General features: G+C 52.5%; 1 protein-coding gene across 2 annotated transcripts; it reads right to left on the reverse strand.

Annotated features, from left to right (window-relative positions):
* Positions 1-7: 7 nt before the first annotated feature.
* LOC140185897 (gamma-glutamyl hydrolase-like) lies at positions 8-21,041 on the reverse strand. Of its 2 annotated transcripts, none has more exons than XM_072239701.1 (10): positions 20,601-21,041; positions 12,531-12,562; positions 11,666-11,777; positions 10,774-10,824; positions 9,982-10,066; positions 8,677-8,815; positions 4,652-4,758; positions 4,141-4,234; positions 3,714-3,851; positions 8-1,341 (listed from the first exon to the last, which is right to left on the reverse strand). In XM_072239701.1, the coding sequence occupies exons 1-10, from the start codon at positions 20,819-20,821 to the stop codon at positions 1,229-1,231; spliced, it is 1,092 nt and encodes a 363-aa protein (XP_072095802.1). In that variant the 5' UTR covers positions 20,822-21,041; the 3' UTR covers positions 8-1,228. The 2 variants fall into 2 exon arrangements, with proteins under 2 accessions (XP_072095802.1, XP_072095803.1); XM_072239702.1 differs by lacking the exon at positions 20,601-21,041 and adding an exon at positions 17,076-17,294.
* Positions 21,042-21,497: the final 456 nt, after the last annotated feature.

Consider the following 21,497-nt stretch of genomic DNA (forward strand, 5'->3'; position numbering starts at 1 on the left):
TCCCACTTTCAAATCGCTCACTAACTCTTCCTTCAGTTAGAACTGGCCCGAGGGGTCTCGGCCCAAAACGTCGACTGTACCTTTTCCTAGAGATGCTGCCTGGCCTGCTGTATTCACCAGCAACTTTGATGTGTGTGGCTTGAATTTCCAGCATCTGCAGAATTCGTCATGTTTAAGTATTCTGAGGTGTATGGACGACAGGGATACGGTGAACACGAAGGTGGCTGATCGCTGCTTCATCGGCCCCCCTCCTGCAGTTAGCTCTGCCATGGCACTAATCGCATTCACCCTCTGGGTAAGATTCGGAGAGCTCTCGTGCCTTTTCTTTCAGCTGTGGCCCTAAGTAGCTGCTTGCGGGCGACAGCGGCCACATCCCGATACCACGCCTAGACAAGCGGGCTAAACCAGGCGAGGAGAACCGGCGGGCCTCACACCTAGATGAGATAGGGACTTGCCTTTTCTAGCATGTGAAGCCATCGCCGGCGGGCTAGACATGTGAGATCTACTGTGAGATCCAACGGCGAGGGAAGCAGTTCTGCAACGCTCCGCGGAAGCGAAAGGCTTGACGAGGAATAGGAGCCATGGCCACCCAGTGCAACCTAGAAAGACCCCAGTCTGTGACGACTGCTGGTACCAGTGGACCCGGATTTCCGAGGTCGAGGGTGTGAAACTGCCCCAGTACAACGGCGTTTCCACTTTAAAAGCTCCCCAGCACTGGTCTCCTGTCGTCGCTGGATACGACGGACAACAAACTCAGAGCCAATTACAGTGACAATCAATAATACTGGAAATTAAAATGTTCTCATCCTTGTCAAGGGTTTTATTTATCCCTTGCGGTGCCCAGCAGTCCAGCAACACCTCCATGGTGCCGGTGGACACCCGTTGTTTCCTCTCCACGATCACCGGGCACGGACATACCCCCGGAACACCGCTCCTACGCCGGAGCCACTGGCAACATGGATTGGATCTGTCTACAAGAGGGTCACAGCTGAAGTCCTTGTTTGCATTCACAGTTATAGATCGGTAGTCTCACATCAGTAGAGGCAGCAGGTCACCAACCCAAAATAGGTGACCTGTCCTCCACAGAGAACGGCTTCTCTGTTGAACGTTCCCAGGGCTGTGCACCGCGGTGCAGGGGTTTAAATTGGAGGACGTTTCATGCTCAGGCCGGAAACCTTACTTCGCCCACGCTGCGCACAAACTCCATTCGATATCCACGCCGGGTCCGTCAAAATAAGTAGACGGTTTGGTAGTTTACCTTGTCCACTGTGCAAGCGTATCGATCAATGAGGATAGAGTCTTCATCAAGTTTATCCTCATAATGATGGAAGTTTTTCCTGGCTGTGGAGAGAGCATAGCAGTAAGAGCTGAACAGGATGAGGGCCTGTGTCGTCACAGTACGGAACGACGACAAAGTTCAAGGTAAATTTATTATCAAAATACATATACGGTTGCTGTTGAGTGCCATAACCCTGAAACTCATTTTCTTGCATTCACAGTATGACAATAGAAAAATTAAACAACGCACACAAGAGAAACAACCAATTGGCAAAATATGACAAACTGTGCAAATAGAAGATAATAATCATCATCATCATCATAACGATGATGAAATAAGAGCGAAACATCAAGACATGCGATGAACAGTCCTTGAAAGTGAGTCCATAGGTTGTGGGAACAGTTCAATGTTGGGGTAAGTTAAGTTAACCCCTCTAGTGCAGGAACCTGATGGTTACGGGGTAATAACAGTAAGTGTTCCTAAACCTGGTAGTGCGAGTCTTGAAGCTCCTGATGGCAGCAGCGAGAAGAGAGCGTGACCTGGATGGGCGGGGTAGGGGTGTCCCTGTCGATGGATGCTGCTTTCCTGCGACCGCGTTCCACGTAGATGTGCTCAATGGCGGAGAGGGTTTTACATGTGGAGGGGCGGGGGCCGGCGTCTGCTCTACAAATTAGCCATGGACAAACAGCTGGTGAAGTAACTTTGAGCTTTGTGGAGATAACAGGGAGGGTAATGAATATCGAGCGTTCGGTGAAGCCTACAACGCGTTGGCGAGCGTCCACGTTACGGGCTGAACAGGAGGGCAGAGGAGCCAGAGAAGATAGTAACTGGGGTGAAATTCTCAGTGGGGGTAAGGACGGTGGAGAGGGGAGCTTCAGTCCAAGGGCCGCGGGTTCAACAGGGCTCGGATCTTGGATCCCTGCGCTTGTGAAGTGTAACAATGATTTGGATTTTAATGTAGATACCAGAGTAGAGAAGTTTGTTGATAGTGTCAAGGTGGCGAGGGACGTCGGGCTTCTGTATTGAAGACGGTATACTGGGATGCGTCAGGGTATAACATGTAAGAGCAGGTGGTCCGTGGTAGAGAATTGTGAAACATTTGTTTTACCACAGTTGCGATACTGTGGTAAAAAATAGACAAACATCGAGTTCGTAATGCTGCAGCATTATAAAACCCTGGTTATACCACACTTGGAATATTGTGTTCAGTTCTGGTCGCCTCGTTATAGGAAGGATGTGGAAGCTTTAGAGGAGGCGCAGAGGAAATGTGCCAGGATGCTGCCTGGATCAGAGACTAGGTCTTATGGGGATAGTTTGAGCGAGCTCGGGCCTTTCTCTTTGGAACGAAGGAGAATTAGAATTGACTTGATAGAAGTGTACAAAATGATAAAGAGAATTAACGATTAGACTTATTCCCAGGGAGGAAATGGCTAACACGGGGGCACAATTTTAAGAAGATTGGAGCAAAGTATGGGGGCTGTCAGAGGTAAGTTTTCTACACAGAGAGTGGTAGGTGCGTGAAAAGCCCTGCCAGTGGTGGCGGACAGGAGATATATTAGGGGAATTTAAAAACTCTTTCGCACACTCTGAGATCGATCTCAGAGTAGGATAAGAAGTGGACAAAACATTGTGGGCCGAAGGGCATGTACTGTGCACAGATTCACTGGGATGGTGCCTGTGGTGCAGCGTGCCAGTTATGAAGAGAGACTGGAGAGGCTGTTTGTTTTCCTTGGAGCGTAGCAGGCTAGCGGTGGGTGTGGCGGTGGAGTGGCGGCGAGGGTGCATACAAAATCTGGGCCTCCATTCTTTCTGCCAGAGGGAAACCCGTGAGCGCCGAAGCTGACCTCTCGCTGCCCCCTTCTTCTTCCTCTTAAGCCCATCACATGGTAGGGCGCCGACAGCAGCTCACCCGTCCTGGGACGGTTTGTCCCCAGGTGTAGCCCCTTTTCTTTGTGTATCCCCTGGATGAAGTCCCCGGAACCACTGTTAGCGTTTCTGTAGATCTGGGTTTTTTACGGAATGGGTTGCTCTCCTCATGCCCGACCCTCCCCCTTTCGCAGCCGGACTAGAGACCGTCCATTTCCTACTGGTTACTTCCTGTTTCAGCGAAGGTCTTTGATTCCACCCACTGCTAGTGTGTTTGGTGCCTCTTGGGATAATTTGTTACTGCTGCAATGTTTGCCTTTCGGAATAGGATAGGCCGAGTGATATTTTCTGCAGCCTGCCTTCAAGTTTCCATTCCGCCTCTGCGCAGACACTGATGAAGACGCGACTGATCACTGCTGGACGGATGCACAGACCTAAAAGGTGTGTTGAGATTATCTCCAGGCTGGACTCCCTAAAAGGGTGATTCCCCCGCCTCTCCTGCCTATTCGCCCTCCTCTCCTACGGGCATCGTGTTAAATTGACTCAGACAGTGTTTCTGAAGACTCACCTTCACTGACGAAGAACTCGGCCATTAGGAAGGAAATTCTGACTCCGAGGGGACTGTGTGGAATATCCATTCTCTTCTTCCAGAAGTAGCGGTTACCTTCCGGGTGCCATTGTGTGCCATAAATTGGATATCGGAACGCTGCAAGGGAAGAGAGCGGCTCAGTAGTCTACCCTGCGCCCTGGAAGTAATGGCAAGTTGCTTAGGAACCCCTCTGAACCAAACCCCGGGGCCTTGCCCACCGTAGCTGGGGATCCCCGGGCTTTATCCACACCACACCACACCACACACCCTCTACCATTCTGAGTTTTGTCCCAGGCACCGGTCCCCGAGAGCAAGAAACCCCACCTTTCAGTGGGGCGGTGGGGCAGGAGAAGAGGGGCACAGCCCCGATCCGATTACCCCCCCCCACCCCCCAGCCCCGACCTACCTTCCATCGTCGAGACAAAGGTGACTCTCTGCCGGTCCGTGTTGGTGGAGATGACTCGGTAGAACGAGCTCAACTTCTTATTCGCTTCGAAGGCCTAAAATTAACGACCGCGTTAGTCCCTTGGGAGAATAAACCCTCACACGCGCCCCCCCCCGGCCCTCCTCCTCCAGTCTCACACCGCAACTAAACGCCGACTGCTCCCCAACAGCAGTCTCCACCCTACCCCCGCTCCCCACCCTCCTCTCCCTCACAATCTCTCCCCAACACCACACCACAACCTTTCCCCGCCGTCAGCCCCACTGTCACACCTCAATGCCACTCCCCGTACTCACTCCTTATCTCACCCCGGTCCCACCCTCTTCTGCCCGTCCGATCTCCCCCTAACATCACCTCCCCCACCCAAACACACATACACATACCGTCAGTCCCACCCCGCTCTCACCACCCTCCTCTTCCCATCCCACCCCTCACGACACCCGAGGTCTCACTCACCCGCACCCCAAGCCCTTACCTCCAGGGTGAGGCTGTACTTATGGAAGTTACCGGTCAGTGGTGTCTCTGATAAAACTCGCGTCATCTCTGGGGCGAAATTCCTAAACATTTTACACGATTTCGCTTCTGTAAAGTAACGAGACAGAAATCAATGCTTGGCGAGGTGTTGGTGGGGGGGGGGGGATGGGACAGGAGTAGGGGTGGGGGAGAACGTAACGGGAGCGTGGGTAGAGGGAGGAGGACGGTACAGGAGTGTGAGTGGGGTAGGGGCGGACGGTACAGGAGTGTGGGTGGGGTAGAGGGAGGAGGACGGTACAGGAGTGTGAGTGGGGTAGGGGAGGAGTGTACAGGAGTGTGAGTGGGGTAGAGGAGGAGGGTACACGAGTGTGAGTGGGGTATGGAGGAGTGTACAGGAGTGTGAGTGGGGTAGAGGAGGAGTGTACAGGAGTGTGAGTGGGGTAGGGGAGGAGGGTACAGGAGTGTGAGTGGGGTAGGGGAGGACGGTACAGGAGTGTGAGTGGGGTAGGGGAGGACGGTACAGGAGTGTGAGTGGGTGGTACAGGAGTGTGAGTGGGGTAGAGGGAGGAGGACGGTACAGGAGTGTGAGTGGGGTAGGGGCGGACGGTACAGGAGTGTGAGTGGGGTAGGGGCGGACGGTACAGGAGTGTGAGTGGGGTAGGGGAGGACGGTACAGGAGTGTGAGTGGGTGGTACAGGAGTGTGAGTGGGGTAGAGGGAGGAGGACGGTACAGGAGTGTGAGTGGGGTAGGGGCGGACGGTACAGGAGTGTGAGTGGGGTAGGGGAGGAGTGTACAGGAGTGTGAGTGGGGTAGGGGAGGAGTGTACAGGAGTGTGAGTGGGGTAGAGGGAGGAGGACGGTACAGGAGTGTGAGTGGGGTAGGGGCGGACGGTACAGGAGTGTGGGTGGGGTAGAGGGAGGAGGACGGTACAGGAGTGTGAGTGGGGTAGGGGAGGAGTGTACAGGAGTGTGAGTAGGGTAGGGAGGAGGGTACAAGAGTGTGAGTGGGGTAGGGGAGGACGGTACAGGAGTGTGAGTGGGGTAGGGAGGAGGGTACAGGAGTGTGAGTGGGGTATGGAGGAGGGTACAGGAGTGTGAGTGGGGTATGGAGGAGGGTACAGGAGTGTGAGTGGGGTAGGGGAGGACGGTACAGGAGTGTGAGTGGGGTAGGGGAGGAGGGTACAGGAGTGTGAGTGGGGTAGGGGAGGACGGTACACGAGTGTGAGTGGGGTAGGGGAGGACGGTACAGGAGTGTGAGTGGGGTAGGGGAGGAGGGTACAGGAGTGTGAGTGGGGTAGGGGAGGACGGTACAGGAGTGTGAGTGGGGTAGGGGAGGAGGGTACAGGAGTGTGAGTGGGGTAGGGGAGGAGGGTACAGGAGTGTGAGTGGGGTAGGGGAGGAGTGTACAGGAGTGTGAGTGGGGTAGGGAGGAGGGTACAGGAGTGTGAGTGGGGTAGGGGAGGAGTGTACAGGAGTGTGAGTGGGGTAGGGGAGGAGGGTACAGGAGTGTGAGTGGGGTATGGAGGAGGGTACACGAGTGTGAGTGGGGTAGGGAGGAGTGTACAGGAGTGTGAGTGGGGTAGGGAGGAGGGTACAGGAGTGTGAGTGGGGTAGGGGAGGAGTGTACAGGAGTGTGAGTGGGGTAGGGGAAGAGTGTACAGGAGTGTGAGTGGGGTAGGGGAGGAGTGTACAGGAGTGTGAGTGGGGTATGGAGGACGGTACACGAGTGTGAGTGGGGTAGGGAGGAGGGTACAGGAGTGTGAGTGGGGTAGGGGAGGAGGGTACACGAGTGTGAGTGGGGTAGGGAGGAGGGTACAGGAGTGTGAGTGGGGTAGGGGAGGAGTGTACAGGAGTGTGAGTGGGGTAGGGGAGGAGGGTACACGAGTGTGAGTGGGGTAGGGGAGGAGTGTACAGGAGTGTGAGTGGGGTAGGGAGGAGGGTACAGGAGTGTGAGTGGGGTAGGGGAGGAGTGTACAGGAGTGTGAGTGGGGTAGGGGAGGAGTGTACAGGAGTGTGAGTGGGGTATGGAGGACGGTACACGAGTGTGAGTGGGGTAGGGAGGAGGGTACAGGAGTGTGAGTGGGGTAGGGGAGGAGTGTACAGGAGTGTGAGTGGGGTAGGGGAGGAGTGTACAGGAGTGTGAGTGGGGTAGGGGAGGAGTGTACAGGAGTGTGAGTGGGGTAGGGGAGGAGGGTACAGGAGTGTGAGTGGGGTAGGGGAGGAGTGTACAGGAGTGTGAGTGGGGTATGGAGGAGGGTACACGAGTGTGAGTGGGGTAGGGAGGAGGGTACAGGAGTGTGAGTGGGGTAGGGGAGGAGTGTACAGGAGTGTGAGTGGGGTATGGAGGAGTGTACAGGAGTGTGAGTGGGGTAGGGGAGGAGGGTACAGGAGTGTGAGTGGGGTAGGGGAGGAGGGTACAGGAGTGTGAGTGGGGTAGGGGAGGAGGGTACACGAGTGTGAGTGGGGTAGGGGAGGAGGGTACAGGAGTGTGAGTAGGGTAGGGAGGAGGGTACAGGAGTGTGAGTGGGTGGTACAGGAGTGTGAGTAGGGTAGGGAGGAGGGTACAGGAGTGTGAGTGGGTGGTACAGGAGTGTGAGTAGGGTAGGGAGGAGGGTACAGGAGTGTGAGTGGGTGGTACAGGAGTGTGAGTAGGGTAGGGAGGAGGGTACAGGAGTGTGAGTGGGTGGTACAGGAGTGTGAGTAGGGTAGGGAGGAGGGTACAGGAGTGTGAGTGGGTGGTACAGGAGTGTGAGTAGGGTAGGGAGGAGGGTACAGGAGTGTGAGTGGGTGGTACAGGAGTGTGAGTAGGGTAGGGAGGAGGGTACAGGAGTGTGAGTGGGTGGTACAGGAGTGTGAGTAGGGTAGGGAGGAGGGTACAGGAGTGTGAGTGGGTGGTACAGGAGTGTGAGTAGGGTAGGGAGGAGGGTACAGGAGTGTGAGTGGGGTGACGGAGGATCGTGTAGGTGTGTAGATGTCTTCCTTGGGTACATTCGAAGTGAGTCTTTGCCTTCGATCTGATGCAGTTCTTTTATCTTTTGTTAATTGGCCTCGGGCGGGGGCTGGACCAGACGAGAGAGATGGGATTTAAATTGAAGGCTGCGCAACATGAGATCGCCTTGTAGTTGGGAGATTGACCCTGGGGTAAAAGGGTGGGCGAGAGCAGAGTCCCGGGATGAGTGATCCATCCTCAATGGAGTGAAGAAGAATGCGGTGAAGATACAAAAGCCTGAAAGCACGCACTACCCGGCTCAAGGTAAGGACAGCTTCTATCCCGCTGTTATCAGACTATTGAATGGCTCCCGACTATAATAAGGCGGACTCACAGTCTAGCTCGTCATGATCTTGCACTCATTGTCTATCTGCACTGCCCTTTCTCTGTAACTGCATTCTGCATTGTTATTGATTTGCATTGTTCTCCCTCCATGACACTGTAATGCAAGGATGTGTATGAATAGTATGCAAGGCTATACGGGTGACAAATTAACAAGTTGCCAATTTGGTTTAATAGTTCTGGGGGAGACCGCTGGAGAAGGATACCAAAGGTGTTGTTCTTCCCCCATGAACCGCTTGATTCTATTCCCGTGTTCCGGAGGCTTGGGATGGAGGTTTCTGTACTAGGATCTTTGGACCCAGAGACAGTGAGTCCTCTGCCGTTCAGTTTATCCAATGGGTTTTCGGGGAAGGAACCGGATGGTTTGGAAACTGGCCAGGAAGGTGGATCTGGATATATTAGACTCCAGGGTTAGAGTGGCAACTTTCCTGATGCTGTTTGCTTCGAGCGATGCCCCTCCCACGACCCCGCCTCCTCGACCACCCCTTCAGCTGCCACGCCCTGCCCATAGCCACACCCCCTCTGTGACGCCTCTCACGCTCGCCACGCCCCTCTCTAGACCACGCCTCTTCCATGGCATCTCCTCCTCTCTTGTTCCTCTTCTGTCTTGACCACACTCCTTGGCCACGTCCCGCTGACCTCATCTCCCCCCCCCCCCCACCCCTCATCCCAGTCCCACTCCGGGCGCTCCCTACCGTCAGTGAAATCCAGCGGCAATGCCATGTTGTCACTGTCCGTCCTGCTGAGCAGATTCTCGCCCGTAGTGAGTGCCGTCAACAGCTGGTGCCCCAGGCACGTCCCCCACACCGGGAAGTAATCGCCCTGGTCACAGGCCTGCGGCGAACAGAAGTGTGACAGTCAGCCAGACCCTGCACCCAGCCCGGGGAAGCACTGATCGGTTCCTCATGCTCTGGAGACTGGCTGCTAACCCAGTGAACCCCCATCACGGCACCGGGGGGGGGGGGGCACCACTACCCCTTCCGTTACACGCCAGCACCGTAAGCAGACCGAGAAAACGGAACACAAAAAATATAGCCCATCCTCGTTATCCCAGCCCCGTCCTCCTTCACACCAGACCCACGTTACTTGTTGAAAAGCCACCTGGGTGACAGTGGGAGAATTTAGGACAAACTGGACCACCAAGGTCTTCTTCATTCAGGGATTGAATCGGGGTGCGGAGTCAGAAAATTGGGTTCCTCGTCTGGACTGAGTCCTAATACCGGATCCAGAATTTCTCCTCACCTCCAGATGCTACCCGACCGCCGAAGACTTTGTGGTTTCAGCGGATTGAGCTGTTGCCCCGGAAGTCGTTGGCTTGGTTTTGGGCAGACTGTCGGGTGCACACTGCTTCCGCAATAATTTCGTTCCCTCAACATTGTGAATCAAGAGCGAGGCTGAGGTCTGAGATGGCCCACACTGATGGGACACTAAACAATCTGGGACCCTTCCTTGGGTTCATAAGACTATAAGACCGTAAGACATAAGACTGAACTAGGCCATTCGGCTCATCGTGTCTTCTGCACCATTTCATCATTATTAATTTATTATCCCTCTCAACTCCATTCTCCTGCCTTCTCCCCGTAACCTTTGACACCCTGATTAATCAAGAACCTGTCAACCTCCGCTTTAAATATCCTCAACGACTTGGCCACCACAGCTGTCGGTAGCAATGAATTCCATCGCCCTCTGGCTGAAGAATTTCTCCTCGTCTTTATTCCAAATCTATGTCCCTCTATTCGGATGCCGTGCCCTCTGGTCCTAAACTCCCCGCTAAAGGAAATACATCTACTCTAGATCTTTGAAAATTCGATGGAATTCAATGAGACCACCCCACCCCCCTTCATTCTTCTAAACTCCAGAGGCATCAAACAGTCCTTATATATTAACCCTTTCATTCCTTCTCTGGTCCCTCCGAAAGGAGCAACATACTCCCTTCCCTCGCTTGCCCGTGTCTGACACACAACCACAGACACCCACCCCTCCCCCGACTCCTGACTGACCTCCACCGCCAGCCTGTAGAAGATGCCGGCCACCCGGGCGAACTCGGAGTTCTGGAGATCAACGGCGCCGCCAGGGAATAAGATCCTGAGGAAGAGGGGATCGTGGGTGTGGCTTCATAACACAGTGGCAGCAGCTCGAATGACAAGGCCCTGGTGGATAACTCCGGCCGGGACAGACCTGGACGCGGCCCGGCGGTGTGAGGGGTGGGGATCTCAAACAGTAACACCGGCGCATTGGCCAGCTCCGGTTCAACGGGGCGAAGGCGGGTTGGGAGCACCTTTTCGAAGAGCAGGCAAAGCGGAGGAAAGCTGTCCTCGTGGGAAGGGAACAGTACGGTTGCTGCGGTGTCCCGGCGACTGCTCCTGGGACGAGTAGAACCTGTGCGCTACGGTCACACAGGTCAAACACTGGAGTTAACAGATGGCCCGGACCCGGGGGAGGGGGGTGGTGGAGTAACTTCAATTCATAAACGCGAGAGATTTGGCAGTTGCTGGAAATCTTAGGGAACAGTCACAAAATGTTGGAATAACTCAAAAGGTCAGGTAGTTTCTGTGGAGGGGAGTCGACTTTTCGGGCCGAGACCATTTATTGGGGCTGGTCGGATCGTTGACTGACGGATAGTCTACTGTTCATGATAGGAATACGTGGAGTTGGACTGATGTCCCAGGACCCACCCAGGTGGCTGGAGCGCCGTGCGGACACAGGGACTAAGAGGGTGGGGTGGGAGCAGAGTTTTCGCGAAGAGCAGAGATAATAAAAGGAGGAAGGGCGACGGATGGTCTAATACCTACCCATTTATTGAGTAAAATAGTTTTTCATATTCAGATTCACTGAGATACAATCTGCAAGAACAACGAACGACTTTCAGTCACAGCCAGTCAACTTTCAGCCTCAGATCTGCCACATTCTCCCCTTCCTAATTCATCCCAAACTAAACCCTATTTATCACCCAATTCTCATCTCCTGGATTAAACAATTTCCAAACTGTTCCCCAACCCAATATCAGTTCCCAAACCCGCCTCTCTCCAAACACGTCCCTCGCTTTCCCATCGCCTCTTAATCCGACAGAGTTTAGCAATGAAAATCTTCTTGATACGGTGATCAATATAGAGTCGCAGCGGCCAATTTCGACACAATAAGGTCACAGCTGACCTTACCATCCACCTAAACTGTAACCAAGGCCTTAACTGTCGATCACAACTCTGAACCCAACCACTAGTTATAGTAATGTCAATGACCTACCGCTTTCACTAACAGGTCACCAGTACCGATTCTCAACCACCAACACCACCTTCTGCCTCTTCGCTGAGTCGTTGCTAAACCTGCTATCAACCAATTCAATGCAGGGTTTCGAAACGGGAATATTTGGGAGTGGGCGGGCTGAGATTCCACACCGCTCCCCGCTCCACCGCCCACCTCCGTGCTCGCCCCCCTGCCGTTTCATCGACGCTCCCTTTCCTCGCCCTCCTACTCACTCATTCTCCCGTTCACTCATTCCTCCTCAGTCTCCTCTCACCCTCAGTCCAGCAGTCCCTCACTCCTGCTCTTCCATCGCTATCTCACTCCTTCACTCTCTTACTCGCTCCTTTCATCCCCTCGCCCTCCCTCTCATTCCGAGTCTCCTCCACGTCCTCGGCAGGTTTAAGCCCGTCACTTGAGTGAGCTCTATGGGGTAGGACTCACCTGATCACTGCCACTCTGCATCCGGCCGATTCCAGGTGTTTTACGTTGGAAGAGGTCACGTACGTCTGGGCCATCTCGGACAGGTGACCCATTGTCTGCTGGGCCAAGATCCCTACAGTAAGAGGAAGCGTGAGAGAGCAAGGGCCAGACGACCAGTATCTCAAAGGCAAGATTTGTCCTCCTGTCACTGAAGGAGGCTGCAACACAGTCAAAATCCACCTGGCAGACGGACGTTCTCCAGAGAAAGGCACAAATATATCGCCCAATAACTTGGCTTCTGAGGCGCAAGACATGTTTACTAGGACTGTGCTGGGAGTGACGCTGCGCGGGACGTGTTAATAGTCTATGGCCTTTCGCATGGGAGGGAGAAAGCGGTTCTGAAGCTGTTTTAATTGATTTGGCACAACCGAAGGGCCTGTTCCTGTGCGGTACTGTTCTATGTTCTTAGTTTGGCTTGGGACGGACAAAATGTTTCCTCGTGCAGGGAAGAGTAAAGCCAGGCGCTAGGGTAGCTCTAGAGCAAATCACTGCAGATGCAGGAAATCTGAAATAAAGCAGGAACAGCTGGAAACACTCAGCAGGTCAGGCAGCGCCAGCGGAGAGAAAAAAAAACCTTTTCAGGATGACGTTCCAACAGCTGGGGAGATGCAAGGATCCACCAGGACGGGGGAAGATAACCCCCTCTTGTCGTCAATAGCTGTCCCTCAAAACTTCTTTGTTCAGTGTTCTCGGTGTCCCTGCCCCACGGGACTTGGTGTGACTGCTGCCTCGAGTAGCCCGCCTACCCCCTCAATACCCACCACACACAGTCCTGGAACAATCGCGTTCGGAACATGAACACAGTTAAAGAGCCAACATCACTCACCTATTATGGGCCGGTCATTCAGAATTCTTTCCCTGTGGAGATTGAAGAGGGTGATTCTGGCTGTGTGAGTCGATTTTTTGTTTGTTTTATATACAAAGTTTACTCGATGACTACAATATCAGACAAAAGCACACACACACATATATATATGTATACCTATATAAACACACTACGCACAGCTTCAAATTACTACCTGCAACACAACCAAGCCCCAGAGGCCCTCCGCTCCCGGAAATCCTGCACTGTTGCCATGGACACCGCGTGCTCCTTCTCCAGGAAAACCGGGCACAGATGTAACCCCGGAAAGGGGGATGGGGAGGGCAGGCAATCAGCCTGAGCAGTCCGGTCGACTGTCCGCCGCCTGGAGCTATGAATGGCCATTTTAGCCGGGTCCAGGAGCAAGAGGTTCAGGAGATTTCCCGAGCGACCCCACCACCCCACCGTGGCAGTGTCTACAGGTGAGGGGCGTGCGGCTGGTGTAACCGGAATCTGAGAAGCGGCGAGTTCTCAACACAGCCGGGTGGGTGCTCCTGAAGCACAGGAGCACGGGCGTGGACCTGGCTTCGGCAGGGTCCTCTCCACAGGAGATATTACAACAGGACCATAGGAGTGTTCGACCGCAAGAGGCGAATCGGCCCCTCATCCTCTGACTCATTCCCTGCCACGAGCCCGCACCCCATACACCTATACACAAGATTCACTTCCTATCACCCTACATTTCCAAAGCTGTTGCGTTCTTTTTTTGAACTTCTAATTTTCGGCGGTTCAGGTCAGATTCAAACTTCTTCAGGAGCTTGTGGATCCTAGACCGAAGGATGTTAACGGAAACCGCCCCGGTCACCAGGCGGAGAAGGGGGTGGGGGGAGTGCAGCTCCTTCATTCCGGGACCATGACAGTCAGCAGGAGGGAGTCGGTAATCAACTGGCACACGCCGACTTCTCACTCGCCCGAGGTTCAGCTTATTAAATGGCCCAGGAGGCTCGAGGGGGCGAGTGGCCTTCTCCTAACATGAATAAATTAACAAGGAAGGGGACGCAGCATGGCCAGATCCGTGCCCCCGGCCTATGGGGCAATCCCCCGTCCCGCTGCGATCACGTGGCCGCACTGCCACCCCACCAGTCCACGGCCAATCCTCTTTTTCACTTTTAGCCCTTTATTAGTTACATTAATAAATGAATACACAACTACATGGTATAATCTGACATCAGACATAAAAATGGATCTCCTGAGGCATTGCTCTGAGATGGGACTACCCCGATAAGACCAGAGATCCGAACAGACAGATAAAACTTGCCGAGCTATTTATATAATTATTGGTTGCAGAGGACTGTTCCACTGTCTCGGAAACTTATGTCCGCTGTGCCCGTCACGGGTGAGGCTATGCAGCATCCACACCAGGACCGGCAGACTCAGAACCGGTTACTTTCCCCAAGCAGTAAGGCTGATCAACACCTCCACCCCCTCCACACACCCAACCACCACTACTTGATTTTTTGCTGCCAGTCGCTTTTTGTACAGACAATCCTGTGCCTAGCGTCATGGACATACAATCATCTATGAATATAAGCTATCTTATATATTTATATTTATTGTGCTTTTTTTTTAAAAAAAAGTGCTGCATCAGATGCGGAGAATTTCGTTCTCCCTTACACTTGTGAACTAGAAATGACATTAAGCAATCTTGAATACACTACATCTCCCCTTCACTCTTGAAGCCGGCGGTAATATTTTCACCCGTCGGTGTCAAATTAGGTTTGCAGTTATGTTTTGAAATAACTGAGGTGATTAATTATTTGTGATGTTTCGGTTTAATTACAAATCGGACCTGAAATCAATAGATGGATTTGTTTTGTAGAACACCCTGATGACTGGAGGAAGAGAGCTTCACACAGTCCACCTTTGAACTGATGTTCACCCATAGGGGCCGCTGTTCTGCCTAGAGTTTAGAACGTCAACAACAAAGGAAGAGGGAACACTCCGAAACGTCGACTGTTTACTCTTTTCCATACATTCTGCCTGACCTGCTGAGTTCCTCCAGCGTTTTGTGTGTATTGCTTTGCATTTCCAGCATCTGCAGATTTGAAAGGAAGGGGGACCCCAACATGCCACCCACAGTTTTCAGCCATCAAGCACACAGCAACTGTCTGGGCAGCGGCAAAAAAACCAAGGCGTTTTCTCAAAGGACAAATGGTGCTGCCCAAGGTGGTTTTTCATGGTTCACTTACCATCAGCTTCCCTGACAATCATCACTAAGCGTTTGTGAAATGCAGATGGACCTGTTTCTATATATAAGCACCAATCTGGCGCGCCAGAACTACGCACCCACAAATATGAACACAGACATCCTGTCACGGTCCGGTCCGATATCCGCATTCAGGTTCACGGTCCGGTCCGTGGACTCCGGACTCCGGGTCTTTCGGGTGTCCCTGGTTTTGGTTGAACTTAACCATGAGCACCTGATGCTCATCTTGGAGCTGGGAATATAAGTGGCCCTGGGATCGACTGTGGTGGCTGGGTTGTCTAGGCAGTCTTCCCTTGGAGCAACCCACTGGTGGAAGGCTAGTGAAATCACTGGGATATGGATTTCGCTGTTCTGTAGCCCGCCGAGGTTACCGGCCGCCTCCAGTCTTGGAGCCACCCCTGAACTAGCTCTCTTCCTGTCCCTTGCCTCCGTCGGGTAAGCCAGGCCGATTGCCGTTACCCTGCAGTTGGTTCTGTCCCTTCCTGTCCCTTGCCTCTGTCGGGTAAGCCAGGCCATTTGCTGTTACCCTGCGGTTGGGTCTGTCCCTCCTTGTCCTTGCCTCCGTGGGGAGGAGTCCCGCATCCTGCCCAAGAGTTGCCTCGTAGTGCCCTTGCCCCGTTATGCCCTCGTCTAGCCTCGAAAACCCCAAGCCTCGTCTATTTTTGATATTTTTCCCCTTTGAAGGTTATTTTGAAGATACTGGCCTGGAGTTACACTCTGCCTTTGATTCTTTACGGGAATGGGACCCGCTTTCAGAGACTCAAGACCGACCACTTTTTGATATCCCAAGGACGTGGCCTGGAAGACTAGCGCGCCCTCAGGGTGCCGGATTTTCGTGGCTCTGGAGATGGGCTGATGCAAGGCTAGTGCCCCCGACAGAGGTGTCGCAGGAGAACACGGAAGATCGGAAGCAGCGAGCTAGCTGCCGTGGGCAGAGACATGAGTTTTTTTGGGCACAGAGCTCGGAAAAAGCGATGCAACAGATTTTAACACCAGTAATCAGCGAGCTGTTTGTTATGTCTCCCCTCTCGCTGTGAAACGGGGGCACCTGTTTTTTCCTTATTAGGGAGAGAGAGCCTGTGGTATGTCGAATTACTGAGTGAACGAGTAGTCTTTGGGGTACTGAAGGTATATGTCCTCATTGATGCTCGGTGGAGCGCGCTAATGCTTTTGAGGGTGGGGTGGGGAGGGAGGAGCTGGGGGAGGGCCTTGAGGTTCTAACGTTTAACTATCATTCATTCTTTAGGGCACTCCTGTTTTCGAAGAAAAAATAATTTCAGGGTGTATATTGTATGCATTTCTCTGACATCAAATGTTCCTATTGAACCCTATTGAAAACAGTCAATACCCCGGGGCGCCCATCGCCCCCGGAAGGTCCTCACTGTACCCATCACGACCGCGTTACTCCTTCTCCAAGGACAGCCGGGCATGAACGTACCCTCGGAAAGGAGGCAGTCGGCCGTCTCGGGCAGCGCCCCCCACTTCCCGCCGCCTAGACCCGTGAATGGCCATCCTGGCCGGGCCCAGGACCAAGCCCACCAGGAGAACCTCCTCACGCCCGCCCCTTCCGAGCTCTATATGAGGAGCGCGGGACTGAAGCGCAGCCAGAACCTCAGCCGCAGCTCCCTGAGAAACTCAGAAAGGGGCAGCAACCTCTCGTATTCCGTGTACCCATGGTACATTGACACCCCCACCTCGCTCCACTCTGGCCCCCTCTCAACTCCAGATCCCTCTCCACCCCTACCTCCTCACCCCTGACGTACCTCCAAACCTCACCCCTGACCGCTCCCCACCCCCACCTCTCTCCACTCTGATCCTCTCCTAACATTGACCCCTCTCCACGACCACGCGTCACACATGACCCATCTCCAGACCGGACTCGCTTCCAACGCCTCAGTTTTCTTCACCCCCTCCTCTCTCTCCATTTGACCCCCTCCCCTACTTCACCCGATTTCCTCATCCCTAACCCTTGTGCCCACACCTCACCTCTCCCCGCCCCGACGTTCTCGCAACTCCTGAGCCCTTTGAACTCGGACATCCTCCCAAACTCTGATCCTTTTCAATCTCGACCTCTCCATTCCTGTCCATCTCCCCACTTCTGAGCGAACTTTGCCCGCAGGTTAACCCTCCCTATCGCCCCTCCCACCTACCACAGATCAGTCGGCCGGAGGTACTGAACTGTCCAATCTCCCCCTCTCACTGAACAGTGTCTCCCAACCCTCGACAACGACCCCGTTCCCCACGCAGCCCGTCAGCACCCGTTGCAGTGGGTATAGGTCACCGGCACCGTAACAGCCTCTCACCTGGTTTGTCTGTTCATGGCCGCGGTTCCTTCGTGGCAGCACCCGCTCCGATCAATGGTCTGGGCACAGGCTAATAGCAGCTTAAAAACCTCCCAAACCGGGACACTCCGTGTTACACAACCGCCCGAGGAAACCCCAGCGAAACATTTTAACCCTTACTGCGCCCGTTCACTGGACTCCGAGACGTTGCGTGAGGTTATGACGGAAAAGCCACTTCAAATGAATGTGGTAAATTCAGTTCTTATAAGCACCCTGACATATCTTCCCTCAGGCGGTTATCACATTCTAAAATTAGCAAAGAGGCTGATTACAAAAAAGAGAAAATTGGCAGATGATTGCAATCCAAAACAAGGACACACGGGAAATGCTGGAGGAACTCAACAGAGCGGGCAGGACCTGTAGAACAGAGCCAACAGTCGACTTTTCAGGCTGAGACCTTGTTTCGTCCATCGAATCTACGCAGGGTCGTTAAACAGAGATACAGTATCTAAGGAAGTAGCAAGCTGGCTGGACAAAGGAGAGGCAGTGGATATTATTTACTTGGATTTTCAGAAGGCATTTGATAAGATACCACACATGAGGCTGCTTAACCAGATAAAATCCTATGGTGTTACAGGAAAGATACTAGTATGCACAGAGGAATGGCAGATAGGCAGGAGTGGGAATAAAGGTGGTGGTGGGCGGGGGGAGGGCTTTTCTGGTTGGTTGCCAGTGACTAGTGGTGTTCCTCAAGGGTCTGTATTCGGAGGCTACTTTTTACATTGTCAGTGATTTGGATAATGGAGCTGATGGCTTTGAGGTAAAGTTTGCAGGTGATATGAAGATAGGTGGAGGGGTAGGTAGTGCTGAGGAAGTGGTGCGATTGAAGCAGGACTTAGACAAATTGGAAGAATGGACAATAAAGTGGCAGATGGAATACAGTGCCACAGACTGCGGTGGAGGCCAGCTCCGTGGATATCGTTAAGGTGGAAGTTGATAGTTTCCTGATCGGTCAGGGCATCAAAGGATATGCCGAGAAGGCAGATGAATGGGTTTGAGTGGCATCAGGGATCAGCCATGATGGAATGGGCTGAATGGCCTAATTCTGCTCCTATGTCTTTTGGTGTGATTCGCCTCACTCCCTTGCTCTCCGTATATTATTCCATCAAGTCGGACTGAATGCTTTGCACCTGGCCCATTGCTTTTCAGGCCACTGCATCCAAGATATTGTAACAACACCAGCACACCGTTACAAAGTGCGACAGCCCAGCACACCATTACTGAGTGTGAGAGGCTGTTCACTATCAGAGTGTGACAGACTGTTCACTATCACAGAGTGTGACATACCAGCACACTGTTATTGAGAGTGACAGACTGTTCACTATTACAAAGTGTGATATACCAGCACACTGTTACTGAGTGTGACTGACTGTTCACTATTACAGAGTGTGACAGGGGCCGTCTCCCCTAACATTCCACACATCTGGGATGGGCCGGGGGCTTTCACCCCGCAGATGCAGGGTTCAATAGAAATTTAAAACGCACAGTGAGAGAGAAGCCGTGCAAGTGTTGGGTGTGACTAGAAGTTAATATGCCAGCTCAGTTGTGTTGTGACGTCTGCTGCCAGAGTCTTGGCTGTCTCGATGTCTCAAGATCTGAAACAGTTGCTCACGCATTTGGAAATAACGCACATCCACTTCCCGAGAAAAGTAAATTAATCTCTCTCCCTCCCACAACAAAACAAGACAACAGCAAAGCAAGCTCCTTGCCCCCTCTCCAACCTACCCACTCTAACACACAGGGTCGCAGTCAGCCGAACGTTGCCGCACAGCCTATCGATTGTGTAAAAATTCTTCCTGAAAAAAATTATTTGGACGAGAAATCCATCACAGTGGTCAGTTCAGAATGGCCTTCAGACACCATGAGTCAGGGATTCGATGGAAACTGAGGTTTCCTGAGGAGTCACTGAGATGGAAAATCTAGTCAGGTGGAAGAAGGCAGCATACATGAGGTTTAGGAAGCAAGAATCAGATGGGTCTATTGAGGAATTTAGGGTAGCAAGAAAGGAGCTTAAGAAGAGGCTGAGGAAAGCAAGAAGGGAGCATGAGAAGGCCTTGGCGAGTAGGGTGTTAGCTTTCATAAGTCGAGGGATAGAGTTTAAGAGTCGCGAGGTACTGATGCAGCTCTATAAAACTTAGGTTAGGCCACACTTGGAGTACTGTGTCCAGTTCTGGTCGCTTCACTTTAGGAAGGATGTGGAAGCATAGGAAAGGGTACAGAGGAGATCTAACAGGATGCTGCCTGGTTTAGAGAGTATGCATTATGATCAGAGATTAAGGGAGCTAGGGATTTACTCTTTGGAGAGAAGGAGGATGAGAGGAGACATGTTAGAGGTATACAAGATATTAAGAGGAATAGATATGGTGGACAGCCAGCGCCTCTTCCCCAGGGTACCACTGCTTAATACAAGAGGATATGGCTTTAAGGAAAGGGGTAAGAAGTTCAAGGGGGATATTAGAGGAAGGTTTTTTTACTCAGAGAGTGGTTGGTGCGTGGAATACACTGCCTGAGTTAGTGGTGGAGGCAGATACACTAGTGAAATTTAAGAGACTGCTAGACAGGTATATGGAGGAATTTAAGGTGGGGGGTTATATGGGAGGCAGGGTTTAAAGGTCGGCACAACATTATCAGACTTCACCAACGAGCACCAGGACCTCATTTGCTGAAGGTGAGAGAAGTCCCAGCCAGAGCCTTCGTGTGCTGTTGAAATCTCACTCTCAACTCTAAGGATGGCCGCTGCGGGGAGGAGACGGTCACCCACCTCTCTGCAGACTGTGGACCTGCTGAGAGGTGGGTGACCGTCTCCTCCCCGCAGCGGCCATCCTTGGAAGGATGAACAAGTCCTTGTCTCAGTTCATCCCGAGCAGGGAGCTCCGTGACTATACCCTGTTCCCACGGACGGACAGGGGACAGGGACACACACACACACACACACACACACACACGTCAATAACTGGCCGGAAGATTACCAACTCAATGACAGATACCCATCGGTCTGCCCAAAACTTGGTCTTCCAGTTCCGGCTGCAGAAGGACATGCGGACGGATGAACTAAAGTACAGTATACTGAAGCCAATGTGGAGGCTTTGTGGGGAATGACCACTAGGCTTGGTGGGAGGTTCCCTCAAATAACCAAGGGTCACCCCACGAGGCTACATTAAGTGGCAGTGGTGCTACATACACAAACATTTACTCACTACTAATATACCGAACTGACATTGAATGTACAGACTGAACAACACCACAAACCTAAAGAGCCATACACTGCGTTTTTTCTGTCGTACTTGAATACAGATTTTATTATGTATAAAATTTACTGGACTTCCGGGGTCGGGTATGGAGTGAGTCGGTGCGTGTGAGTGTGGCTCCCGATTTTTATTGAAAATCTACCTGTTTATCTTTGCCGTATGCTCGAGATAACTGAATATTTACCATTGTGAACAACGCGGGACATAGCTGGACATTGAAATGGCCAGTAGAATGTACCTTCGGAGTAAAACTGGGGAAAAAGATAGCGAAGCCTGAAGCAAGAAGGCGGATGTTACAGTAATGGCGCCGTTGCACGCTGCTGGACCTGGACCCGGCCGTGCGCTACCCGATGATTTGGAGAGGCTTCGTTTAGTACTTATTACTGACATGACGCAAGCGGTGCATTCTGCCTTAAAAAGAGAAGTTGAAGATGCTTTATCACCAGTGAATGCTACCATGGAACAAATTATGTCTGCTTACGAGTCACACGACCAACGCATTCGTGGGGTTGAAGACGGCCTGAATGATTACAGTGACCGACTGGTGAGCGCCGAAGCCGCCATTGCAGCGTTGCAGAGCGAAAACGCGTTTCTGAAGGGAAAGCTAGATGACCACGAAAATCGGTCGCGGAGATCCAATTTGAGAGTGGTCGGCATTCCTGAAAATTTGGAAGGTTCGGACCCTGTTAAATTTATGACCGAGTTTTTTGACGAAGTGCTGAGGATAATTTTCGCGTGCTCACCGAGTCGGACGTAAACCATCCGGTGTCGCTGGAGCCAAGCAAACGAGACCAAGAATGTTCCTGGTTTGCTTTCTCTCCTTTCAAGATAAGCAACGCATCATCAACAGACGGAAGCAGGAGCTGTATTTCCGCGGACACCGCGTGTTTTTTTATGAAGATTTTAGTGCGGAGCTGGGTAAAAAACGAGCAGCTTTCAAGGAGGTGAAATCCCTGCTTTACGGGAAAGGGGTCCGGGTCGTGCATGACGGTAAAAAACATTATTTCCATACACCAGAGGCGGCCAAAGAGTTTTACCATTCGCGCTGGGGAGAAGAAGAACGAGAAGAGCAATGACTTTTTTTTAGGTTATTCATGCAGCATGGAAGGGGCCTCATGCCGAGGCAAATTGTTAA

Source organism: Mobula birostris, chromosome 21 (assembly GCF_030028105.1).
Source record: "Mobula birostris isolate sMobBir1 chromosome 21, sMobBir1.hap1, whole genome shotgun sequence".
Taxonomy (NCBI): Eukaryota; Metazoa; Chordata; class Chondrichthyes; order Myliobatiformes; family Myliobatidae; genus Mobula; species Mobula birostris.

Excerpts from the sequence above, each read along its gene's own strand:
- LOC140185897 (XM_072239701.1), bottom strand. The coding sequence starts at position 20,821 with ATGGTAGCATTCACTGGTGATAAAGCATCTTCAACTTCTCTTTTTAAG. Across the intron at positions 8,816-9,981 it reads TCTACAGGCTGGCGGTGGAG|GCCTGTGACCAGGGCGATTA; the intron begins GTCAGTCAGGAG and ends TGTTCGCCGCAG. Across the intron at positions 1,342-3,713 it reads CGAGTTCTTCGTCAGTGAAG|CCAGGAAAAACTTCCATCAT; the intron begins GTGAGTCTTCAG and ends CTCTCTCCACAG.